A 24,420-nucleotide genomic window follows, 5' to 3' on the forward strand; every position below is an offset into this window, starting at 1 on the left:
CCTCTCCCTGCGACTCAGGAGGTGTGCTCGGCCTCGCATGTGCTCCCCTCAACCCCCCACCCCGTCTTCCAGCTCAGCCCCCCGTCCCCGTGCCGCCCCCGCCGTGGCCTGTGCAGGCTTCTGGGCTCAGGGCGCAGGGAGGCAGGAGCCGGCAGCCTGGGGCCGGGACTTCCTGGCCTCCTGCAGGCGGAGGGGGAAGGCGGCCCCAGCGGCAGGTGAGCCAGTTCACCAAGGGGCGGACGGTGCCAAGGAGCTGGGGCGATGGTGGCTGCCTGTGGAGGAAGAGGAGGGAGTCGCCATGGGGGCTTGAGGGTGGCGCTCAGCTTTGCGCCCGCTGAGTTGGAGATCCCAGGGCGGGAGCCCCAGGTCAGCGAGGAAGGGGGTTCTGGGCTCCTGGGTGGGGGATGAGGGAAGGGACTGGTCTGGAGCCACAGGCCTGGCGGCGTGAGCTTCCCGCCTGGGCCCGGGCGCCCTCCTCTGAGAATGCCCTCCTCTGAGAATGCCTCCGGGCTGCCGGGGGGGCCCTGCGCGGGGTCTCAGCAGCAGCAGCAGCCCCAACCCCTGAGGACCGCAGAGGCCGAAGCAGCCACCAAGAACGCTGCCAGCCTGGTCTGTGCAGCTGCTTTTATTAGAAAGCTGGTGTGCAAAACGGCGTCCCTCCCCAAGGACTCCCCCCACCTCCGGACCCCCCCCTTCTGTCCTGGGGGGGTTGGGGTTTGTGTAAAAATACTCGGAAAGGCTCATGCGGAAATGGGAGGATGAGGAACGAGGGCTCCACCCGGGGGCGGGGCGGGGCGGGCGAGCCCCTCACAGTGCTGCTCCCTCCGAGGGCGGAGGCTGGGCCACGGGCTGGTTCTGGTAAAAACGGTTTAAAGCCTCAGCCACGAGCACCGCCTTCCCCTGACCGGCGGGCACCTGCTCTGGGCTGAGGTCTGAGGCCTGTCCTCCTGGCCTGGCGTCCCGCCCTGGAGGCTCCTGGGGCCCTGGGCGGCCTCGGGTCCCAGCCGCCCGGGCGCTAGGCCTCCTCTTTGGACTCCAGCGGCGAGAACCGGTGCAGCGCGGGCGCGGGGGCCGGCAGGAGGGCGGGCTTGCGCGCCAGGCCCGGGAAGCCCTCCTGGTTCCTGCGGTTGAGCAGGCCGACCCTGCGCTCCAGCTCGGGGCTGGTCTGCGTGGGGCCCGGGGCCGGGCAGGCGTCCTCGGACAGCGAGGACAGCAGGTCCTGGACGGCGGCGTCCGCCTCGCGCTCCCGGGCGGGGGCGGGGGCCGGGGGGCCGGGGCCGGGCTCGGAGGAGCACAGGGTGTGGCTGCTGCCGCTCTGCCGGGAGCCGGAGCTGCCGGTGGAGCCGGACGGGCTCTCGGAGGCGGAGCTGGCCCAGGCGCCCTGGCCGCGCAGCCTCGGGGGCGCGTCCCCCGAGAAGAGGTCGGAGGACACGCTGGGCCGGTGGATGTCGATGGCGGCCGTGGTGACCAGGCCCGCGGCCGGGTCCGGGACGCCGCTGTCTGCGGAGAGGAGGGGGCCGCCTGAGGGCGGGTCCGAGCCCCGCCAGCTCTCCGCGTGGATTACCGTCAGGGTTCCGGAAACAACGCACACGTGTGTGCACGCACGCACACAGGAACACGTCTGACACAACAGGATCCTCGGGTGCCGGTGATGTGTGGCCGTGGGACACCGCCCGTCTGGATGGCCGCCCTCGGCCCCTCCCCCTTTCCTCTACCCTCTAGCGTACCCCCCGTTGTCCCCCCCCCCCCCCCCCCGCCTGCACCCCCTTCCCTGGGCCAGATCACCGCCGGTCACCCCCAGCTGCCCTCGGAACGCCCCGCTCTGCCTTCCCACTTGGGTCCCGCTCCCGACTCGGAGCCTTCGTGTTTCCAAACACCTCGTTCTCCATTCCGCTCCCCACGATCAGCCACCGGGGGGCTCCCTGCTTCCCCAAACCAGCCCGCCCCCGCCCCCGCCCCTGCCCCAGCCCCACGTTCTTGGTTGTTCCCACTCAAGCTCCCCCTCCAGACCTCCCTCTGGATTGCCCTGCTACCTCCCCACTCACAGCTCCCACACTCGCTCCACAATCTCACTCCACACCCCCTGGTGCCACCTAACCCGGCCACGTATCCCCCCTCCGGTAACCACTCAGCTGGCCCCTGGCCCCTCAGCCTGCACCCTCTGCTCCCGCTCAGCTCGCCTCCATCACTCCCCCTGGCTTGGCCCTGTGGCTCCGCCCTGGCGCCCCCTCCAGCCGGTCATGCCTTCATCGCCACCATCCTCCCTTCCAAGTAGCTCTGCTGGCCGGGGGCGGGAGGCTGGGGGCGCGGTGGCGGACGGTGAGGACCCCGGCAGGCCCACGGGCTGTGGCGTGTGGGGAGGAAAGCTTCACTGACGCTAACGGGCGAGGGGGCACCCGCCCCGGGGGAGTCTGCAGGTGAGCCCGGGGTGGTGCGCGCAGAGCCCTGGGGCTGGCCTCGGGGTCACCGTTACAGCACACGCGGGCTTTCCCCGCCTCCAGTGGCCCCGGCCGCTGCGTGTCCAGCCGTCATTTCTCATGTCACATAGATGGCTCCCGCGACACAGCTCCTGGGCAGAGAGTCCCTGAGGATGGGACCCGCTTCCCTGCAGCCCTCCCCGCTCCTGCCTGCGGCGGAGGCCGCAGACACGGGCAGTGCCCTCGGGAGCTCCGGGAGTGGTGTCAGGAGGTTCAGGAAGCCGGGACCCGCTGCTCCCAGGGGTGCACATTTGGCAGATCTGTGGGAGCCCCATCGCCCCCGCTGAGTAAGCTTCAAACCTGACCCAGCTCTGTCCCTTCTCATCCTGCCTCCGTCCTTGTCCTGGACGTTCCCACCGGGGACTGCAGAGAGGAGGACAGACGGCCATACAGACGGCAGGACGCAGAGCGTCACGGCGCCCCTGGGTGTGTGGGGTTAAAGTCTTCGTCACTCTCCAACCCGGACCTGACTCCCTGGGCCCAGTCGTGGCATCGGGGTCAGGGGGCTGGGTGACTGGCTGAGGGACAATGGCCCGCTGTCACCTGCAGCGCTCAGGTCCCAGAGCCAGAAATGCTGGCCTGAGTCCGGGTGCCTGACGTGGGCACCGGGGCCTCCCGTCCAGGTGGCCGAGCAGGTCAAGGCTGTAGCTCACCCTCCAACATCCCCCAGCACCTGCGGCCCTGGCCACCGCCACGTCCAGATGACAGCTGAAGGACAGGATGGCCAGCCCGGCCCCAGCCCGCCCTCCTAGCGCCCCAGTTACCGCCCGAGGCCCCAGCCGGGCTGGCTCCGTGCATAGGGCACTGCGGACTGAAGGGTCCAGGGTTCGATTTCAGCCAAAGGCACGTACCTCCAGGTGCGGGTGGAGGCAACCGATGGATGTCTCTCCCTTCTCTCCCAGTCCCTCCCACTGTTCCTATAAACCAATGGGAGGGCTAACAACAACAAGAAGTAAAAATAAAATAAAAGCAGTCTTTCTGAAAAGGAAAATAAAGCTATTAATAAAGAACCTCCTGAAGGCCAGCTGAGCAGAGCTCGGATCACTGAGGACACGGAGACCAGGAGGAGGGGCAGAGGCGTGGACAGGCGGGCCGCACCCACGGGTGGTGCTGAAACATCAGCAGGGATGTCAGCTGCAGAGCATCCCCCGCCCACCCCTACCCCCAGGCCCAGGGAGCCAGCCCCACGGCGGCTCCCCAGCCCCGGGTTCCAGCGCCTGAAAGAGGAGGCGCCACCACCTCTGGCTTTGAAAACCCGTGGTGAGTGTCCCAGCGCCATCTTAGAGACCCACGTGGCTTATTCCCTGAGGGGTCACGCTGGGCTCAGCGCTGGCCTGCTCCGCGGTGGAGCATCTGCCTAGAACCAGAGGTCCCGGTTCGATTCCCGGTGGGGGGGGCACAGGCCCGGGTTGCGGACTCGATCCCCAGTGAGGGCGAGCAGGAGGCAGCCGATCCGTGATTCTCTCTCCCTTCCTTCCTAAACTCAGTCAGTAAACACGCACGCTAGAGGCCGGGGCGTGAAACTCGTGCAAGAGCCGCCAGCCGGCTTCCCTCCGGCACCTGGAACCCGGGCTTCCCGGGCCTCATCCGGGGTTTCCGGTCTGATTAGCATATTACGCGTTTATTACTATGCATATATAAGTAACTTTAAAAAGCACCAGGGACACGGTCTGGCTTCAGGACGAGGGCTCAGGCAGCTCGCTCCCAGGCGAAGGGGCTGGCAGAACCGCTGCTGTGCTGAGCGCGCCCCACGCAGGCGCGTCTCCATCAGCGTGGTTGGCGCTCACCCCGCCCTGTGGTTCCCTGAGACCCCGTCCCACCCGCAGCGTCATGGCTGTTCCATACAAACGGCTGTCGTGGCTCGTGCTGCAGACTTTCCTGAAGGCTCTCAGCCCACACGGCGCCAGCTGCAGCGTGCCCCCCAGTCCTGCTCCTCGGCCCCGAGCCCAGCGGCAGAGCCGCAGCCTCGGTTTGCAGCTCAGGCTCCCAGGCCCTCCAGCCCAGCATGGGAGCAGCCGTCTGCAGCGCCCTCTGTGCTCGCCCCTGGCCCGGCAGGGCCCAGGCAGCAGCTGGCCTTGGCCTTTTCCTCCCGAGAGACCTCAGAACGAACACACCTGGTGGCCAGCGTCAGCCCAGAGCACAACCCAACCACCTCCACCCACCACTCGCAGGATCAACTGCCAGGCACCGGGGCCCCTCCCGCATCCTCCGCACCGGTCACCCGAGGTCACCCTCCACGGCCGCGCCAAAGCAGCAGGAGGGCACACGGCCACACGGGGGGACCGGGAGGGCACACGCAGGCACACGGGGACCAGGAGGGCACACGGCCACACGGGGGGACCGGGAGGGCACACGCAGGCACACGGGGACCAGGAGGGCACACGGCCACACGGGGGGACCGGGAGGGCACACGCAGGCACACGGGGACCAGGAGGGCACACGCAGGCACACGGGGGGACCGGGAGGGCACACGCAGCCACATGGGGGGACTTGGAGGGCACGCGGCCACACGGGGGTCGGGAGGGCACGCGGCCACACGGGGGGACCGGGAGGGCACGCGGCCACACGGGGGGATGGGAGGGCACACGCAGCCACACGGGGGGACGGGAGGGCACGCGGCCACACGGGGGGACCGGGAGGGCACGCGGCCACACGGGGGGACCGGGAGGGCACGCGCAGCCACACGGGGGGACCAGGAGGGCACATGGCCAAACGGGGGACCGGGAGGGCACACGGCCACACGGGGGGACGGGAGGGCACGCGCAGCCACACGGGGGGACCAGGAGGGCACATGGCCAAACGGGGACCGGGAGGGCACACGGCCACACGGGGGGACGGGAGGGCACACGACCACACGGGGGGACGGGAGGGCACGCGGCCACACGGGGGACTGGAGGGCACACGACCACACGGGGGGACCGGGAGGGCACGCGGCCACACGGGGGGACCCTGAGTGCCCGCTCAGGTGCCAGCAAGGCTGCCCCTTAGGGCACCTACGACCTGAGCCCACGAGACCGAGACAGAGCCACGGCCGCTCCGCAGACAGGCAGCGGCGAGGAAGGAGCGCCAGCCCGGGTGCAGAGGGCAGGCCCCACGTGGGGGCACCTACCTGGCGAGGGCTGCAGCTGCTCCACGCCGCCCCCCGTGGCCGTGGCCTCCACCACGTGGTAGCGGCCGCGTGGCCGCAGCACCTGCGGGGCCCTCAGCGCCGCCTCCCGCTCGGCGGCCAGGTCCAGGTCCTGCTGGGCCAGGTGCGCCCGCAGCTGCCGGATCTCAAACTGCGAGGAGAGGGGGTGGTCAGGCTGCCTGAGGGTCTGGGCGAGGGGGTGCGGGCCAGGTCTGGGCGCGGCTCCTGGGCTCTGAGCACCCACAGCTGGACTGCACCAGAGCCGCCTCCCAGCCTAGGTGTGTGTGTGTGTGTGTGTGTGTGTGTGTGTGTGTGTCCCCGGGGCCCCGCCCCCCCTGGAGGACCGGAAAGAGCTGTGCTTGTGGGAAACCCCTGGAGGCCTCGGGGGCCTGGGTCTGAGGCCGTCAGGTGTCTGTGCTGACCCAGCGCTCACTAGCTGGCGCCCCCCCAACGCTGCCCCCCACTCGCTCACAGGCTGCCCCCCCCCCCGCTCACAGGCCGACCCCCCCCTCACAGGCTGCACACTCCCCCCCCCACCCGCTCACAGGCCGACCCCCCCCTCACAGGCTGCACACTCCCCCCCCCACCCGCTCACAGGCCGACCCCCCCCTCACAGGCTGCCCCCCCCGCTCACAGGCCGACCCCCCCCTCACAGGCTGCCCTCCCCCCCCGCCCCCCCCGCCCCTCACAGGCTGCCCCCCCCGCTCACAGGCTGCCCCCCCTCACAGGCTGCCCCCCCCCGCTCACAGGCTGACACCCCCCCCCCCCCCCGCTCACAGGCTGCCCCCCCTCACAGGCTGCCCCCCCCCCCGCTCACAGGCTGCCCCCCCCGCTCACAGGCTGCCCCCCCCCTCACAGGCTGCCCCCCCCCGCTCACAGGCTGACACCCCCCCCCCCGCTCACAGGCTGACACCCCCCCCCCGCTCACAGGCTGACACCCCCCCCCCCCCGCTCACAGGCTGACACCCCCCCCCCTCACAGGCTGCCCCCCCCCCGCTCACAGGCTGACCCCCCCCCCCCGCTCACAGGCTGCCCCCCCCTCCCGCTCACAGGCTGCCCTCCCCCCCCGCCCCCCCCCCGCCCCTCACAGGCTGTCTGAGGTCACAGCGGCCCACGGGGCAGCCCCCTGACCCTGGGGGGCGGGGGGCCCTCCTGCCAGGCCGCGGGGAGCCTCCTGTGGGCACACCCAGCCCTTCCCCCAAGGCTGCTCAGGGCGGCAGCCCAGCTAATGGCTCCGGAGCAGCTGCATGATTGATGCCGTGCAATCGATAGCAAGCTGCCGGAGTCCCCCTGGAACAGGCCAGACAGCCACGCGGTGACACGGTACGGACACGGGCATTCCAGGGGAGAGATGGACACACGTGTGCGGTGCTTCTCCCCCCTCCCTCCCTCAGGAAGATCGGGGAAGGATGGTGAGCGGTTTTGGAAGGAAGCCCCCCTCCGTCTGGAAGGGAGTCCTGGGCCGGGCACTGCCTCCGGGAGCATCTGGGTCCTGGGTGGAGGGCCTGGCAGGGAGGGATGGGGGGCCCGGGGCCTCTGGGAGGGACGGGCCTGGGCGGGGACCACTGTCCTGGGACTCGGGGAGGGGGGAGGTGCAGCCGTTGGTGAGCCTCGCTCACCAGACCCCCAGGGCGGCCAGGCCCAGGAGCCGCACTGTTACCTCCGAGACTGAGGGAGCGGCCGCAGGGCTGGACTGTGACGCCGGGTGGGCAGCTCCTGCACGGAGGGGGAGGGGGAGGGGGAGGGGAGGGGGAGGGGGAGGGGAGGGGGAGGGGGGAGGGAGGGAGGGAGGGGGCGGGGACAGGACTCCCAGCCTCTCAGTCCCCCCATGGTCTGGGCCTTGGAGGGCAGCGCCCCGGCAGGGGCAGGAGCGTGTGGGCACCTGACGCAGCACCACCCTCCTCCCTCCCTCCTCCCTCCCGTCAGCACCAGCCAGTTTATTCCCTCGGCGGCCGGCCGAGCTGGGGACAGAGATCAGGAGGCAGCTGCAGGCCTGTGACTTGGGAGGAGGCCCCTCCATCCCCGTGGAGGGACGGGCAGGGCCGTGAACTTCAATGACGGGAGAGGATAGGAAGTCACTGCTCTGAGGGCTGCCTTCACCGCTAAGCTAAGCGGCTGTTTCACAAACCTCTGCCGCGTTACACACCCGTCCCAGCGCAGGGCGGCCCGGGTGACCCCGGGGGGGGGGGGGGCGCCTCTGGAGGAAGAGGCTGTGGAAGGGGCCTGCACCAGGCTCACCCCGAGGCCAGGCAGCACCCCTCTCCCCCACTGTCTCCCGCCTGGAGGGACCCGCAGCGCTGACAGGGACGGGGGTTCCCCGGGGAGGGATGGGGGCTCTCCGGGAGGAATGGGGGGCTCCCCGGGGAGGAATGGGGGGCTCCCCGGGAGGGATGGGGGGCTCCCGGGGAGGAATGGGGGGGCTCCCCGGGAGGAATGGGGGGGCTCCCCGGGGAGGAATGGGGGGCTCCCCGGGGAGGAATGGGGGGCTCCCCGGGAGGGATGGGGTGCTCCCGGGGAGGAATGGGGGGCTCCCCGGGGAGGAATGGGGGGCTCCCCGGGAGGGATGGGGGGCTCCCCGTGGGAAGGCTGTGGCATTGGGGGCGAGGCCACTGCTCCCATCGGGAGCAGCCGGAGCGCTGGAGGCTGCAGACCCGCCCAGGAGCCCAGGCCGGCCACCGCTCAGCCCGACCCTGCGGCTCCCCCTCCTGGACGAGGTGAGGCCGGCGCTCAGAGGGGGTGAGGGTGACGGCCCAGCTCCCTGTGGGACCCCGTTCCCTCCGTCTCCCACGCCCACCCCGGGCCTGTCAGGGGTCTGGGCGAAGGCGAAGTGCACACGGCGTCTATGCGGGAAACAGGCAGAGTCCGCCGGCGTCCGGGGCCACAGCTTCCTGCACCACCGACGGCGAACAGACCTCACAGTGCAGACCCCACCACACCGTGAGCCGGCGGCCACATGCGACCACAGCGATGTCATGGCAACGGCCTGCCCTGCGCTCACTGCTGGTTCCCCCAAACCCAGGACTGCACCCCATCCTGAGGCACATCCGACGGCCCCCACAGCCGCAGACACCACCGGGCGGTCCCCACAGCCAGCCGGCAGCCGGTTGGGACTGTCCGGTGAGCACTCACAGCCGTCCTGCTTTCCTACCTGGAACACGGCGGGGGGGGGGGGGGGAGTCACCCCGTGTCCAGGGCCAGGCTCAGCTGAGCACTCACAGCTCCTTCGAGGATGCCATTCTCACACCGTCCTCAGATCAGGAAAACCAAGGCCACAGGAACCGGGCAGCCTGAGCTGGCTGTGCGCCCCGAGTGTCCCAAAGCCTGTCCTCACCCAGCCCGGCGCTGTGCTCCCCAGGGGCCATGCCACCCTGCCCCCAGCCCCTCTCACTGCCTCAGGGGTGCCTGCTGCCCACCCAATCTCAAAGTTGGTCTTCAAACCCAGCTGAACAGGAGGCGTCTGTCCGCCTGGCCTGTGGGGGCGCCCCGCGCTGGGAGGGCAGCGTCCTGGCTGCAGACCAGCCTCCCGGCCTCCAGTGCCCCCCCCCCCCCCAGGCCTCCGGCTCCTTTTCTGTCCTGACTCGGGGGACAGTCAGCGCTGGGGAGAGAAGTCGTGGGTCTGTTTTCCTTCTCCAGACGTCACCACCCAGGGCGATCCTCGCTATTCACTGCTCTGTCCTGTGCAGACCCTCTCTCCGCGGAGACCGGGGAGCAGCTGCCGGGGGTCCCCTGATCCAGGTCCCCTGCAGCTCGATGGCCACGGAGCCCGGGGGGGTGGTGGCTGGAGGGTCTGCGCTCAGCGGGTGCCGGGGGCTGTGAGGAGCGAAGCGAGAGGGCGGGAGCTGGCGGGGCTGGAGGCTGTGCATTCAGGGGCAGTGGCCACGGGGCCGGGTCCCTGACGAGGCAGTGCAGTGAGGACAGCCTCTGTGTCCCGCCAGCCTGGCTCTGCCTAACACCCGGGCCCCCTCCCCTCTCGACCCTGGGCCCCGAACCCGGCCACCCCGCTCCCCGCTTGCTGCAGCCTCTCCCCTCAGGGGGCCTCAGCGCCAGCTCCTCTGGACCGTCCACTCTGCCCAGCACACAGGCCTGCCGTCCCTGCTGGGGACCCGCCAACCCAAGCCCTGGGAGAGCAGCAGCCAAATCCTGCCCAGGAGGGCGTCCCGGGCCCGGCAGCTGCCGAGCCCAGAGGGCGCTCAGTGCCATGGCTGCCGGGCGCAGGGAGGACCGAGAGGCGCCTCCCGCTGGCCGCTGGCCGGGCTCTGTCTGCCCCGCCGGGCCCCGCCCAGGCCCCGCCCCCAGGCCCCGCCCCCCAGGCCCCGCACAATGTGCTCCCTGGGCTGCACCCCCTCTGGCCACCCGCAGGCACTGGGTGTGACACGAAGGCGTGGGCTCCCGGAGAAAAAGACCTGGTTCCAGGACAGAATCCCGAGGGTGCTCTGCAGGAGGGACACTGCTCCTGGGGGACAGTCCACAGGCTTCCGGCCGCCGGGGAGCGGCCCTCAGTGCCCTCCTCCCCGTGCTCCCCTGCCCCCCGCGGGACACGCCCCGCACTGGGCTCCCACGGGAGCCGCTGCCCGGCACCCACAGACGAAGGGCGTAAGGGCAAAGGGGACTCGCCCGGGCTATCGTCCTGGGGTGGAGGTCCCGGAGGGCACAGCTGCCACATCGGGGGTGTCCAGGCCCCGGGGGCGACCGCCCAGCAGCTGGATCCAGCGCTGAGCCCAGAGGACCGGGCTGAGCCGCCCGCGGTGGTGCGGGCGGAGCCGGGCGGGTGCCATGGTCCGGCGTTGGGCCGAGCCAGCCTGGCTGGGCCTTCGAGACGCCCCGCCCCTCCTGACCTCAGAGCCCCCGCACCCTGAGCCCGGACACCCCGCCCCCTGACCTCAGAGCCTCCGCCCCCCCACCTCAGAGTCCCCGCCCCCCCCCCCCCCCCCCCGACCTCAGAGCCCCCGCACCCTGAGCCCGGACACCCCGCACCCCCCTGACCTCAGAGCCCCCGCCCCCTGAGCCTGGACACCCCCCCCTGACCTCAGAGCCCCCGCACCCCCCGACCTCAGAGCCCCCGCCACCCTGACCTCAGAGCCCCCGCACCCCCCGACCTCAGAGCCCCGCCCCCTGACCTCAGAGCCCCCGCACCCTGAGCCCGGACACCCCGCACCCCCCGACCTCAGAGCCCCCGCACCCCCCGACCTCAGAGCCCCCACACCCTGAGCCCGGACACCCCGCACCCCCTGACCTCAGAGCCCCCGCACTGAGCCGGGACTGAGCCGAGGACCCGCGGTGCCTTACCCCCTGCTCCTGGCAGATCTGCGTCAGCCGCTCCAGCTGCTCGTCCCGCACCGCCTTGGCCTTCTCGTACTGCTGGACGACCAGCTCCAGCTCCACCCTCACCGGCAGGACGTAGGCTGCGGGCACAGAGCCGTGAGCGCCGGGAGCTGGGCCGGGGGCGGGGAGGAGGGGCTCCCTGAGGCCCAGCAGCCCCCAGGAGAGTGGGGGCGGCCGGGGGTTGAGCTGTCCTCCCAGGGACGCCCCTCCGCTGGGCTGAGGCTCCACAGCCTCCGCCGTGCCCGCCCCTCCTGGGCAGGAGGTGAGCCAACCATGTGCCCAGCCTGCGTGCCCAGCCTGCGTGCCCAGCCTGCGTGCCCAGCCTGTGTGCGGGCCAGGAGCGGGGCTCAGAGACCTCTGACCTCTGACCCCAGAGAACATCGAGAACAAGACAGAGGTGAGCCGCTGCGTGGGATAGCCGTGAACTGACCCTGAGGGACAGCGACAGGCCTGGCTCTCCCCAGTCCCCACCCCCACCCTGAGCTGGCTGGGCGCCCCGCAGAGCCCCCGCACTCACCGTCGATGACCCTCTTCACCCGCCAGATGCGGAGCAGGATGATGAGGCTGATGGCGTCCCAGGGGCTGCGGGGCCCGTTGGCCACGGTGGACGCCACCATCGGGGCCAAGGACAGGACGATCACAGCGCCGTCGAACACCTAGGGGAGCGAGCCCGGGGCTGGGTCCTCAGGCCCCACACCAGGCCAGGCCGCCTGCGCCCGCCCTGCCCCCAGCGACAGCGAAAGGCGGTCTCCCGGGACGGGACTCCCGCCCCGGTGCTCCTGGCACCGCTGTCCAGCTGGTCCTCCCTCCCCTTCTGGGGCCGCTGCCCCGGCCCCTCCTCCCCAGCAGCGGTTCTGGGGAGGCAGGGCCAGGAGAGGGTCCCAGCCTGTGCCGGCCCTGCAGCTCGGCCTCCTGAGATCTGCCCCCTCCACTGCCCGCCCTCTGCTCCGCCAGGGAAGCTAACGCGCTGGGAGGCGACGGAGCCATCGGCTCAGCCCCGCCTCCGGCCTCAGTCAGCACCGGGTTTGACACTTTTCGGAACTCGGGATGCGCAGCCTGTCCAGCCCCCCTTCCTGGGAGCCCCCGTGTTCCCTCCGCCCACCTCGCAGGCCCGGTCCGAGGAGGAGCAGGTGTCTCTGGGCGGTGGCTCACCTCGATCTTGTTCTCGATGTAATCCCACAGCCCGAGCACCACGATGCGGAGGACGGTCTGGAGGAGACGCAGGAGGTGGGGGGCGGCCCTGCCCCCAGAGGGGCGCCGTCCACCAGGGGAAGCGTCTCCCCACCCTCAGGGCCCGTGGGTGCAAGCCCCTCCCACACGCCCTCTTCCCCCCTGCCCGGCGGGGGAGGAGGGAGCCTTCCCATGCGCCCCCCCCCCTTCCCTTTGGGGGTCACCGCCCAGCCGGCTCCCGTCGGCGGGCACGCGCACGCTCTGGGTACAAGTCCGGGTGCGCCCTCCTGTCCCTCCCCCACAGCAGGAGGCTGCGGTGCACAGCGGTGCTGCGGGGCGTCTCCATGGGGCTGGGCAGCGGGGAGTGTGCGGGGTCCCCCAGTCCCAGCTGCTGCGCCCCGGGCCCCCAGCGGTCCTGCCCGGAAAGGCAGAGGCCCCCGGATCGGGCTGCTGGCTTCTGGGGGCAGCAGCTCAGCCTTCACTCCCCTCCACTCCCCCAGGGAAGGGAGAGGCAGAGACTGGGAGAGACCGAAAGAGACAGGGAGAGACAGAGACAGGGAGATGCAGGGAGAGACAGAGACAGTGAGACGGGGAGGGTGAGGAGAGCGAGGCAGAGGTGAGCAGACTGGTGAGAACTGGCCTGCAGGCCGCCTCGCCCCCGCAGAGAGGCCAGTGCCCTCCCTTTCCTGGGGGACCTGCCGCGGCCCCCCCGATGGGCGCGCAGGCAGAGGGAGGCTGGGCCCGCTCCCAGAAGCCCCGGGACGGGAGCCGGGCCCACCTCGGAGAAGAAGCCGGAGAGGATGAGCAGGCTGACCCAGTGGATGACCCCCGCGAACTGGAAGGCGCTGGGAACTGCAGGGCAAGGACAGGGAGGTCAGGAGGAGGCGAGGTCAGGAGCCGCGGCACCGGGGGCAGGAGGTCTGGACGGAGCCAGGCCGGCCGCCCGGGGTGTCTGAGGAGGGGGAGGGGCGGGCCCCCCACCCCCGCCCCGGCTGCCTCTTGGGGTCCAGCCAGCCTGCGGGCTCTGGGGCTCTGCCTCCCGGGGGGCTCGGGGACATGGGCTCCTGGACCCGGGAGCTTGTCAGCCCGGCCGCGCTGTCAGAACACCCCCCACCAGCCTTCCCGGAGCCCCTCTGCCCCGCACCAGCTCGAGGCCCTTTAATACCGGGGCCAGGTCAGCTCCGACCGGCCGGCACTCTACCCGGTGGCGGACCGAAGCAGGTGCTCCCGGAGGATGGCCGGGGGCTCTGACGGAGACTGGTGCTCCCGGAGGACAGAGCCAGGGGGCTCTGACAGACTGGGGTGCAGTGCTCCCGGAGGACAGGGCCAGGGGGCTCTGACGGAGACTGGGGTGCAGGTGCTCCCGGAGGACAGGGCCGGGGGCTCTGACAGACTGGGGTGCAGTGCTCCCGGAGGACAGGGCCAGGGGGTTCCGATGGAGACTGGGGTGCAAGTGCTCCCAGAGGACAGGGCCGGGGGCTCCGATGGAGACTGGGGTGCAAGTGCTCCCAGAGGACAGGGCCGGGGGCTCCGATGGAGATGGGTGCAGGTGCTCCCGGAGGACAGGGCCGGGGGCTCCGATGGAGATGGGTGCAGGTGCTCCCGGAGGACAGGGCCAGGGGCTCCGATGGAGACTGGGGTGCAGGTGCTCCCGGAGGACAGGGCCAGGGGCTCTGATGGAGACTGGGGTGCAGGTGCTCCCGGAGGACAGGGCCGGGGGCTCTGATGGAGACTGGGGTGCAGGTGCTCCCGGAGGATGGCCAGGGGGCTCTGACAGACTGGGGTGCAGTGCTCCTGGAGGACAGGGCCAGGGGGCTCTGATGGAGACTGGGGTGCAGGTGCTCCCGGAGGACAGGGCCAGGGGGCTCTGACAGACTGGGGTGCAGGTGCTCCCGGAGGATGGCCAGGGGGCTCTGACAGACTGGGGTGCAGTGCTCCCGGAGGATGGCCAGGGGGCTCTGACAGACTGGGGTGCAGGTGCTCCCGGAGGATGGCCAGGGGGCTCTGACAGACTGGGGTGCAGTGCTCCCGGAGGATGGCCAGGGGGCTCTGACAGACTGGGGTGCAGTGCTCCCGGAGGACAGGGCCAGGGGGCTCTGACAGACTGGGGTGCAGTGCTCCCGGAGGATGGCCAGGGGGCTCTGACAGACTGGGGTGCAGGTGCTCCCGGAGGATGGCCAGGGGGCTCTGACAGACTGGGGTGCAGTGCTCCCGGAGGATGGCCAGGGGGCTCTGACAGACTGGGGTGCAGTGCTCCCGGAGGACAGGGCCAGGGGGCTCTGACAGACTGGGGTGCAGGTGCTCCCGGAGGACAGGGCCGGGGGGCTCTGATGGAGACTGGGGTGCAGGTGCTCCCGGAGGACAGGGCCGGGGGCTCTGACGGAGACTGGGGTGCAGGTGCTCCCGGAGGATGGCCAGGGGGCTCTGACAGACTGGGGTGCAGTGCTCCCGGAGGATGGCCAGGGGGCTCTGACAGACTGGGGTGCAGTGCTCCGGAGGACAGGGAGGGGGATGCTGGCAGCACGTCCTGGGCAGGGGCCTGGCGGGCACAGGCGCCGCTGGAACACGTGCTGCTCCGTCTGCCTCGCTCAGAGTCCGGGGCAGTGCACCCAGCTTCCCCGGAGCTGAGGCTGGGACCCGGGGGGCAGACACGGGTCTGGAGCGGGGAGGGCGGCGTCCTAGGCTCCAGGTGGGGGATCAGGGTGCCCTGGCGTTGGGCCCACATGACCCTTAAAGTCGAGCCAGGAGGCGGCCCCGGCCCATGAGCAGCAGGGGGCAGGGCAGGGCAAGGCCGCAGGCTCTGATGTTCCCGGAATCATAAACCCTCCTCCCCCACCCTTTCTCCGAGGAATGGGGCCTCCTATGCCGCGGCTGCGTCATTGGAGCGGAGGGCTCTGGCTGTGCTTGTGGGGGGCTGCTTCGGACCCCCACCTCCCTCCTGGAGATTTCTCTCAGCCCCATCCAGCCTCGGCCAGGCCCAGCCGCCTCCATGCCTGGCAGCCCCCCCAGGAGAGAGGCTGGCTGGGGCTGGGGGCGGGGGGCTGGAGCTGGGGGACTGGCGGGCTAGGGGCTGGGGGGCTGGGGGCGGGGGGCAGGGCTGGGGGGCTGGGGGCCGGGGGCTGGAGCTGGGAGGCTGGGGGCGGGGGCTGGAGCTGGGGGGCTGGGGGCGGGGGGCTGGAGCTGGGGGGCTGGGGGCAGGGGGCTGGAGCTGGGGGGCTGGGGGCGGGGGGCTGGAGCTGGGGGGCTGGGGGCGGGGGGCTGGAGCTGGGGGGCTGGGGGCGGGGGGCTGGAGCTGGGGGGCTGGGGGCGGGGGGCTGGAGCTGGGGGGCTGCGGGCAGGGGGCTGGAGCTGGGGGCAGACCTCATAAAACGCAGGCGGGTGGGCGCGGGAGGGAGGGCCCCCCACGTGGTCAGCTGCAGACAGGCCGCGTGCACACCCTGTGGGCCGGCCCCCTTGGGAGCCCAGAGAGCTGACGGACCCCCTCTGGTGGCAGCTGGTGGGGTGGGAAGGGCCTGGAGGCGTCTGAGAAACTGTCCTAGACCCGCCCTGGGGTGGGGTCTGCAGTCCCGTGGCCCAGGCCGGAAAGGAAACCCTGGGGACACAGAGCCACCTCCTCGGCCAGGCTGAGTCCCAGCCCCCCCACCCCCCACCCGCAGCCAGGATGTCACAGACACGCCTGGGCCTCCAGCACCGGGACCGGACCAATAGCCGGAGGATGGTGGGATGGTGGGATGGTTTCCCGCGGGCACATGGAGACCCAGGCCTGCCCGCTCAGGGGCTGCCCGAGGCCGATGACAGCAAAGCACTTACGCGGGCGGCACTGGCGGGGACAGGGAGGCGCCCCCACGTGGAGCCTCTTTAAGCTGCAGACACTGCAGCCAGCCCAGCCCAGTGGAGTGACAGCGCACGCAGGGCCCCATGTCTGACCTCGGTCTCGGGCGTGGGGTGCGGGAGGACACGGGAGCGGCCACACGGGGGCAGGGGGCACCGGTGCGGGGGTGGCAGCTGCCCCGTGTCCGCCCGGCGGTGGGGGGCGCTGCGCGGGGACCCTGGTGGGCGCGCAGGGAATATGGACAAGTATCGGCACAGGCCCCCCGGCTACTCACACTGGAGGAGCTTTATATCTATTAGCAGTTCCAGGGTCAGGAGAATCACCACCAATATTACACAGGCTACCAGGACACTGTTGAGACTGGCACTGAGCAAAAATACCTGCCACACGGCCGCTCTCTTTCCGCAGCACGGCCTCAGCCAGGGGGACCTGCGGGGACAGAGTGGGGAGAGGCGCTGAGAGGGGGCCGAGGCCCTGCTCTCCCCCCCCACGCCCCGCGCCCCGCTCCCCGGAAACCCCATCTTATCAGGAGGCTGCGGAGTCCAGTTACAAAGCCCCACTCCCGGTAGAAACAAGATGCGGGGCCAGGGCGTGCCTGTGGGGAGACTGTGAGGGCCGGAGGGAGAGGGGGAGCCCTGCCTCTGGCTCCCGTTCCTGACGCTCCTGAGCCCCAGGCACGGGCCACTGAGAGGCTGTGGCTGGTCTAGAAGCACCTGGAGCCGACACGAGCTGATGAGGAGGATGCGATGGCCTCACACTGGGCACCCCTTCCTTCCCGTCCAAAGGGGCAGACAGCGCGCCAGCCCGCGAGTCCCAGGGCTTCCCCCTCAGCCGCCCAGCGCAGCCCGGAGCCCGCGGTGGCCCGAGCTCCTGGCCCAGGAACCGGCAGCAAAGGGCTCAGCCACGTCTTCCTGGCATTTTCTAAATCTCTGGGCCTGGAGGCGCGGTCCGGGCCCTGGGGGAACGCCAAGACTGGGGTTCAATCCCCCCTCGGAACACGGGTCCCAGGAAGGCGGCACTAAGCAGGGGACACGGGGAGCGGCCACCAGGGGACGGGCCAGCCGTGTCTGTCCGGGCGGCAGGAAGGACGAGGCATGAAGCCCCACCTCCCGCTCAGAGGGGGGCCCTGCCACCTGGACAGGTGCCCCCCCAGGTGCTGTGAGCCGCGCTGCTTCTGTGCTCGGCAGACCCTTGAACGCTGAGAAGGTGGCTGTCACTCACCCCTCCCCCTCCTTCTCCACAAGGGCCATTCCTGCGCCTTCCCCGGCCCTATTTTCACCCTTCACACCTCTCACCCTGTCCCCAGCTCAGTCCCCAGGTCACACGTCCCTCCCTCAGCTTCCTGTCAGCTCCTCCCGGAAGCCTCAAAGGAGAGAACTCCAACTCCACGCCCCTAACCCCAGGCCCAGGCCCCCGAGTGTGAGCCCAGCGCCCCCTCCGGTCACAGCTGTGAGGGTCACTCGGTGGCATGGCGCTGAGCAGCCAGGCTGAGCCCGATGCCAGGGCTTCCTCAGCTGCAGCCACTTTGGGGGCAGGACGGGGGACGCCGAGGCTCGGCTCAGAGCCGAGCGGAGGGAGCAGACGTCTGGCTGCTCAAACTGCTAATAAAGCGTCCTCTGACACTCAGAAGAGTCTGACATTCCGAGGAGACGGGGTTTTAGCAGAAAAGCAGGATGTGTCTCATTTCAAAACGCCCAAGTGACTAAATAACAACTCAGGGAGCTTCTGGGCGAAAGGGAAATCCTCATGGGGAACCTGTTTCTTATTGGGCTTTTTCCTTTTCAGAGAGAGAGGGAGGGAGAGGGGGAAGCACCAGCGTGAGAGACAAGCGTGCAGGGGTGTGGGGGACGGTGCTCTGCCGAGCCTCGGCCAGGCTGACTGCAGTTCTCTTGTTGCTGATTTCCGAGAGGAAGGGAGAGGAGAGCGGTGGAAGCATCCATGACGGGAGAGAAGGATGGGTCCCGCATGCCCCGCACTGGGGATGGAGCCTGGGCGGACTTCCGCTCCTGAAGATTCTGTCTGTCCTTCCACCTCCTCAGCATCAGCCCAGCCCACCAGCGCCGGTGCTCAGGCGGCGCTGCCCCGGGCGGCCACCAGAGGGCAGGAGCACCTGGTGTCCAGCTCCAGGAGCAGGAGGGCAGCCAGGCGGCCAGCGGGGCTGCCAAGGAGCAGATGGCAGGCCCACAGGGGGCCGTGTTCCCTGTGCGGTCCCACCAGTGGCTCCGGAGCCACAGAGATCCCTGGCTGGCGGGCGCCGGCCGTGCCGCCTCTGCTCTGTGTCCGTAGGAGTCCCGGTAAAAGCTGGAGGGCCGCTCCAGAGCATTACATGAACTTGGCTCCTTCAGGGGAGGCAAGGCCACGGGGTCGCCCTGAAGCGGCGGCTCCAGGTCCCTGCTCCGTCAGGCAGTCCCCATGGGGCACTGAACAGCCCTTTCCGAGGGGGGCAGGCCTGGCACCTGGTCACAGGGCGGCTCCTATGGGGCCTGGGCTCCGCCCCAGAGCTGTGATCAGGCTGCGTGCTGCCAGGCCCGCGAAGGGGAGGGTGCAGCACTAGGGGGCGCTGTGGAGACCCTAAGCCGTCCCAGCCAGTGCTCACAATGGGGGGGGGGGGGGGGCAGAGGGCCACAGCAAAGCCCCTGCCGGGCTGCCAGCCCTGTCAGCCCCGCGCCGAGAGGCTCACCCCTCCAGTCCCCAAAGAAAGGAGCGAGGGAGGTCCAGGAAGTCGGAGCCGCCTGGCGCAGCATGGAATGAGGTCAGGGCACCGGCTGGCCTCCTCCTGGCGCTGGCGGCACGGCTGGGCAGAGGCCAGAACCTTCTGGTTGCAAAGCTCTCCACGGGGATGCCAACTACAGCCCTGCACTGCCCCCCCCCCGCCCGAAGGCACCCCCTCACAGCCCCGTGCGGGCGCTCCAGGAGCGTGTGGTCTGCTGAGACAGCTGGGACGGGAGCCCAAGACCCCACTTCTCCGCTTCTGTGATGCTGACGGGCCTGGACGGCACGGTGGCGTCACCTGTGAGCACAGCACCCGAGGCCCCTCTCCCCCGCCTTTGCTGTTTGTCCACAGGACTGAATGCTCCGGGGAGGCCGAGCGCTGACAGGAACCTCACGTCTGTCTGCGGCGAGACAGACGCCGTCAGCACTTCCGACGGCCCGGAGCTGCGCCCAGCACTTCACACGCCACCTCACCCAGTCTCCGAAGACGGCTCCTCTTCAGCCGCCTCCTCTGCGGACAAGCCCCCGGGGACAGCCTGGCTTCCCGTCTGCTCCCCACCTCCCGTCTGGGGCACCGGTGTCTCCGAGCGCAGCCCGAGCTGCTGCCTGCCCCCCGGGCGCAGCCGCCTGTGCGGGGCTGTGGTTCTGAAACGTTAAAAAGCGTGAACCCGAGCAGCCACCACCTCTGTCCACGCGGGACTGGGTGCAGGGGCGGCGGGAAGGGAGTCACCGTCTCCGTGTGGGGGTGTGGGCCTTCATTCCGCCGCCTGCGGATCAGCTGCTACCACACGCCCCCTGACCCCGCCCCCTGGGTGCTGAGCGCGGAGGGTGGCGGCCTTCCCTCAGGGAGCCTGGGCCTTGCGGGTGGGTTCTGACTGTGCCGTGAGCCCACTCGGGAAATGCCCGGGAATAAAGGAGACGGGCAGGAGCGGGAACGGGCGCCCACGTGCAGACAAGTTCCCCACGGGGCCCGGCTGTGTATCCGCACGGGGCAGCTGCTGCCTCAGCCTCCGGGAGAACGTGACCACAGCCCCATCCTGTGCAGCACCCTCTCCCGTGGCCCCAGGAGGAGGCCAGCAGCACCCTCTCCCGTGCCCCCAGGAGGAGCCCAGCAGCACCCTCTCCTGTGCCCCCAGGAGGAGGCCAGCAGCACCCTCTCCCGTGCCCCCAGGAGGAGCCCAGCAGCACCCTCTCCTGTGCCCCCAGGAGGAGGCCAGCAGCACCCTCTCCCGTGCCCCCAGGAGGAGCCCAGCAGCACCCTCTCCTGTGCCCCCAGGAGGAGGCCAGCAGCACCCTCTCCCGTGGCCCCAGGAGGAGCCCAGCAGCACCCTCTCCCCGGGCCCCGCCAGGAGGGAGGCCAGCAGCACCCTCTCCCCGGGCCCCGCCAGGAGGAGGCCCAGCAGCACACAAGCCCAGGAGTCCAGCACACGTGCCTGCCGGGAACCCACAGGCTGGTGTGGGGCCTCCCAGCCTCGGGGGGGGGGGGGGGGGACTGGGGAAACAAAGTTCCACCCAGTGTCAGCCCTGCATCCGGAAGGATGGAGGGTGAGTCAGGGTCTGAAATTCGCTTGTCCCAGAATCCACATTTCTTGCATCCTCAGGCCAGGAGGTAGGAGCTGTCACCCCACTTGGGGGGTGAGCCCCCAAACCTCTCTGGGGGCACAGTGGCTGACATGCCCCGTGGCGGGGGGGGTCCTGGGCATTGCCCACACATCGCTGAAGAGCGCCCCCCCAGGCTCTCTGTGCCTGCAGGGCTGCCTGGAGGGCTGCCTGGAGGAGGCGGTTTCCTAACAAGGTGGGTGTGGGGGAGGAGCCAGTGGCTAGTTTTCAGGCTTCTCTGTCCAGCTCTCAGCTGCGGTTTGGCAAATCCGGGGTTGGCCACGCTCCCCCTTCCTGTTTAGCCAAAGTCCAGACCCAAGGCGCCTCCAAAGATGCCTGGGGACTCCAGAGCCCCCTAATTCAGCTCACTGTCCCTGGGGGGCCTGACCTCACGTTTTCATTGCTCTCCCTCCCTCCCTCCCAAGGCGGCGCTCAGAGGGGCTCTGCTGCCACCCCGTGGTGGCCGGGGGTACACCCGTCCCTGGGAGGTGAGGATGAGGGGTTCATTATGCTGAAGAACCACGTATCTGGTTGTCTGTGGGGGCAACGGGGGCTGGAGCGGACCTGAAACAGAAGCCCGGGGACCAGGACCGCCGAGGGCTGTCAGTGACACCAAGAAGCGCGAGAGGCTGCACACCGAGCCTGGGAGGCGCGGTTCTGGGCTGAATGCTTGTGCCCCCTCCCCGCACCCCCCCCCGAATATTCACACGCTGACGCCCCAGCACTGAATGGCGGCTTTGGCGGTGGCCCTGGGAGGGACGTAGGGTCAGATGAGCTCAGAGTGTGCTGTTGGCAGAGGGAGACCTGGGGCGGGAGTCTCTGGACCACTTGTGCAGCCACGGCCGGAGCCTCACCACCACTGCGCGCACCTGGCTCTCGCCTCCCAGCCCGAGCTGGCAGGAAACACGTGTCTGTGTTTGAGCCGCGGGGTCTGTGGTCTCTTGTCAGGGCAGCCGGAGCCCGCGGCCTGGCCCCGCACCAGGGCGGCGTGGGAAGGACAGGCACAGCCACGGGGCCTGACCCTGCCGCCCCACCCACCTGCCAGCGCGGCACCGTCACGGGTCCGGGGACGGAGGGGGCACCCCACCCCCAGTGCATGCGAACCCCGGTCCCCACATGTGACAAAGGAAGCCAGGCGTGGCCGCATCAGGAGCGGCGGGCTCTGCGGGGCCTGTCACATGCGGCCTGGGGGCGCTCCTCCCGCACCAACTCTGCGTCCGTCCGCACAGGAGGACCAGACACGCTCTGAGCTGTGCTCCAGCGCCCACGTTCTCAGGTTCTGAAACTCTGAAAGCCCAAAGAGAAGGGAATGGTGGGGCCCCTCGTTTCCTGCAGGAGAGTCGCAGCAGGAAGAGTGTCTGACGAGGCGGGCACTGAAGCTTTTGGAACCGAGCAGACACATGCTCTGTGTTCTGCATCAGGGAGGCAGGTGGAATGTGGGGACACGCCGGGAGGTGCAGCCGGAGCCAAGAGGCCTGGCTCCCGCCCCACAGTGTGCTTCTGCCTCGCTTCCTCCCTGGCTCCGTCCTGCCTGCTCTTCCTGATCCGGGAAGCCCTCTGGCTGCCAAGGAGCCCGCGGAGCCCGCAGGACACAAACCCTTCCCCTCCAACCCCACCTCGGAGGCAGCCGTGAGCCGAGCAGGAGCGACGAGCAGGCTCAGAGTGGCCAGCGAAGGCCCAGGTGCCTCCCACGGACACACAGCTGCAGGGTCTCTGCCTCGGGTGGCTTCCCCCTCACACGGCCCCGGCAGGCGCTGTGCACCCCGGCCTTCCTCCCGAGAGGCACCATCTCCGCCTCACGCCGTAGTCCAGCCCCGGCCCAGACAGCTAAGCACAGGCCGCCACACTCAGATCAGGACCCGCTGCACTGCTACCTGTCACAGTGATCTTTCCCTGGGACCCCACCATCCCCACCGGAGAGCCCTCGATGGGAACCCAGCCTTTCCCCTCCCCCCTCACCATAATCTCCCGGGTGGGAGAACCTCTGCAGAGGCCAGTTCGGAAGCAAATGCAATGACGGTGTCAATTTGCCAAACTACAGCTGGGAACAGAGCGCTGGCTGTCCTGGTTCACGTTCCCTCCTCCCGCCCGCTGGGTGCGCCCCCCGTCTATTCCCCCACCCCCGCCAGATGCCCGCAGGCTGCAGCCGTGCCCCTTGCCCAACCAGCATCCTTCAAGGCCTTTCCAGTTGGAGATGCTTGGACCCTAGAGGCTTGAGGCTGCACTACCGCTCCTGACCACCAGAGAGCAGCACGCCCTCGCTCGCTCCTGCCTGCCGGCCCCCCCCCCCCCCCCCACGCCGCCCAGCTGAACCTGCGCACAGCGCTCAGAGGAACTTGTGTTTCCAGAGAAAGCCACTGGGTGGCGCTTTTAAAAAAGCTGCATGGTTTCCCATCTGTTGGACAATTTCTCTCTGAAAAACATTTTTGTTTGGAAAACAGAGGGGCTCCAAGCTGTAAACATGTTAATTCTAACCAATACTTTTCACTAGCTCCTAAACAGCCAGCAACCTGCATTTCTAGGCCCAAAGCAGAGGCGGCCGGCCAGCGCTGTGCGGTCCAAGCCTCTCCTCAGGGGGTGTGACCTTGGGCGCCCCCGCTCCCTGCGGGCCGATCCCCAGCGCGCAGCAGGGTCGGGGCGTGCGGGAGAACGTCAGCCTTCCACAGACGCTGTGACTCGGGCGCTTTGTCGAGCACTGGCAGGGGTTTCTCCTGGGAAAAGGCCTGTGTGGCCGGCCCCTCCCCTCAGCGCCTCGGCCACGTGCCTCCAGAGAGCGATGCCCCAGCCGGCCCAGCACCTACCCTTCTCTTTGGTAATCCTCGTCCAGGTTTGACAGGAGCTGCGAGCCCGCCGTGGAGAGGTCGCCCGGGGCCAGGGGCAAGTCCCGGTAGGCAAAGCTGGCCAGCGGCCCCGCGGCCGCGCTCCTGGCGTCCTCGTCCCCGGGCTGGGAGATGATCTCCACCTCGGGCGGTGCTCCTCCGGCGGCCGGCCTGCGGGAGGACGACAGAGCCCCTCAGCCAGGCCCCTGCCACCCGGGCCGCGGGAGCTCTGCGCCAGGCCCGGTTCCCACCGCTGAGCCGACCACGGCGCTCAGGGGCCACGGGAGGTCCATCGTCCAGGCCAGTGAGAGGAGGGCGGGTTCCAGGGAGCACCGCAGGGGGCGCTGCCTGAGCGCCCGGTCCACCAGGCAGGTGCCCCACCTGACTCCTGTCTGTGGGTCTGTCCTGTGCTGTGGCTCCGTCAGGCACAGGCACCTGCTCCTCAACGCGAGTGAGGCTTTTAGGAAATGACTCGAGGTCCTCAGACGGCACAGCCCCAGGCGCGAGGCCTCTCGTGTCTCAATAAACAAAACAACGGGGTGGGTGTTTATGGGGGACCCCAGCCCTTCCAGGTGTTTTTTAAAAAGTAGGTTCTGGCCGAAACCGGTTTGGCTCAGTGGATAGAGCGTCGGCTTGCGGACTAAAAGAGCCCGAGTTCGATTCCGGTCAAGGGCATGGACCTTGGCTGCGGGCACATCCCCACGAGGGGGTGTGCAAGAGGCAGCTGATCAATGTTTCTCTAGCATCGATGTTTCTGTCTATCCCTCTCTCTTCCTCTCGGTAAAAAAATCAATAAAATATACATATATTTTTAAAATCACAGCAGTTAAAAATCACTTTTAAAAAAAGTAGATTCTGGGTTGAAGCTGTTCTCTGCTGATCTCAAGGAAACTACGGGTTATGAACCAAACACACAGAGCTTTCTGACCAGTGGGGTATTCCTGGATGACAGGTTCTGAGACTAATAATATTTGGCTCTGCTTGGCTGGTGTGGCTCACGGGTTGAGCGGTGACCTATGAACCAGGAGGTCCAGGTTCGATTCCCGGTCAGGGCACACGCCCAGGTTGGGGGCTCCATCCCTGGTGTGGGATGTGCAGGAGGCAGCCGATCCATGATTCCCTCTCATCATGGATGTCTCTCTCGCTTTCTCTCTGAACGCAATAAGAATAAAAATAAATAATGATGTCGGTAATGCAGCTGGCCCGGGAGCGGCTCCGTGGGACTTACTGTGGGTTGCTCATGTTGAGAGGCGCAGCCAGAGCTTTGGGCTCGCTCCTTGGGGTCTAGCGGGCCTCGGCTGCCTGGAAGCCTGTGGCCAGCATTTCCCGGCGTGCCTTCTCCCAGGCCCACAGCGCGGCACC

At 69.4% G+C, this 24,420-nt stretch overlaps 1 protein-coding gene across 3 annotated transcripts; it reads right to left on the reverse strand.

The window, feature by feature from the left end:
* Nucleotides 1-614: 614 nt before the first annotated feature.
* On the reverse strand, nt 615-24,420 carry TMEM266 (transmembrane protein 266). 3 transcript variants are annotated; one of them, XM_036415582.2, is made up of 9 exons: nt 24,287-24,420; nt 23,041-23,229; nt 16,203-16,357; nt 12,875-12,948; nt 12,079-12,135; nt 11,444-11,582; nt 10,891-11,006; nt 5,587-5,755; nt 1,001-1,500 (listed from the first exon to the last, which is right to left on the reverse strand). In XM_036415582.2, exons 1-9 carry the CDS (start codon nt 24,298-24,300, stop codon nt 1,016-1,018), a joined length of 1,398 nt encoding a protein of 465 aa, XP_036271475.1. In that variant the 5' UTR covers nt 24,301-24,420; the 3' UTR covers nt 1,001-1,015. The 3 variants fall into 3 exon arrangements, with proteins under 3 accessions (XP_045429401.1, XP_036271475.1, XP_045429400.1); XM_045573444.1 differs by having other exon boundaries at nt 1,001-1,563; XM_045573445.1 differs by lacking the exon at nt 5,587-5,755 and having other exon boundaries at nt 615-1,500.

Source organism: Pipistrellus kuhlii, unplaced genomic scaffold, assembly GCF_014108245.1.
Source record: "Pipistrellus kuhlii isolate mPipKuh1 unplaced genomic scaffold, mPipKuh1.p scaffold_m20_p_50, whole genome shotgun sequence".
Lineage (NCBI taxonomy): Eukaryota > Metazoa > Chordata > Mammalia > Chiroptera > Vespertilionidae > Pipistrellus > Pipistrellus kuhlii.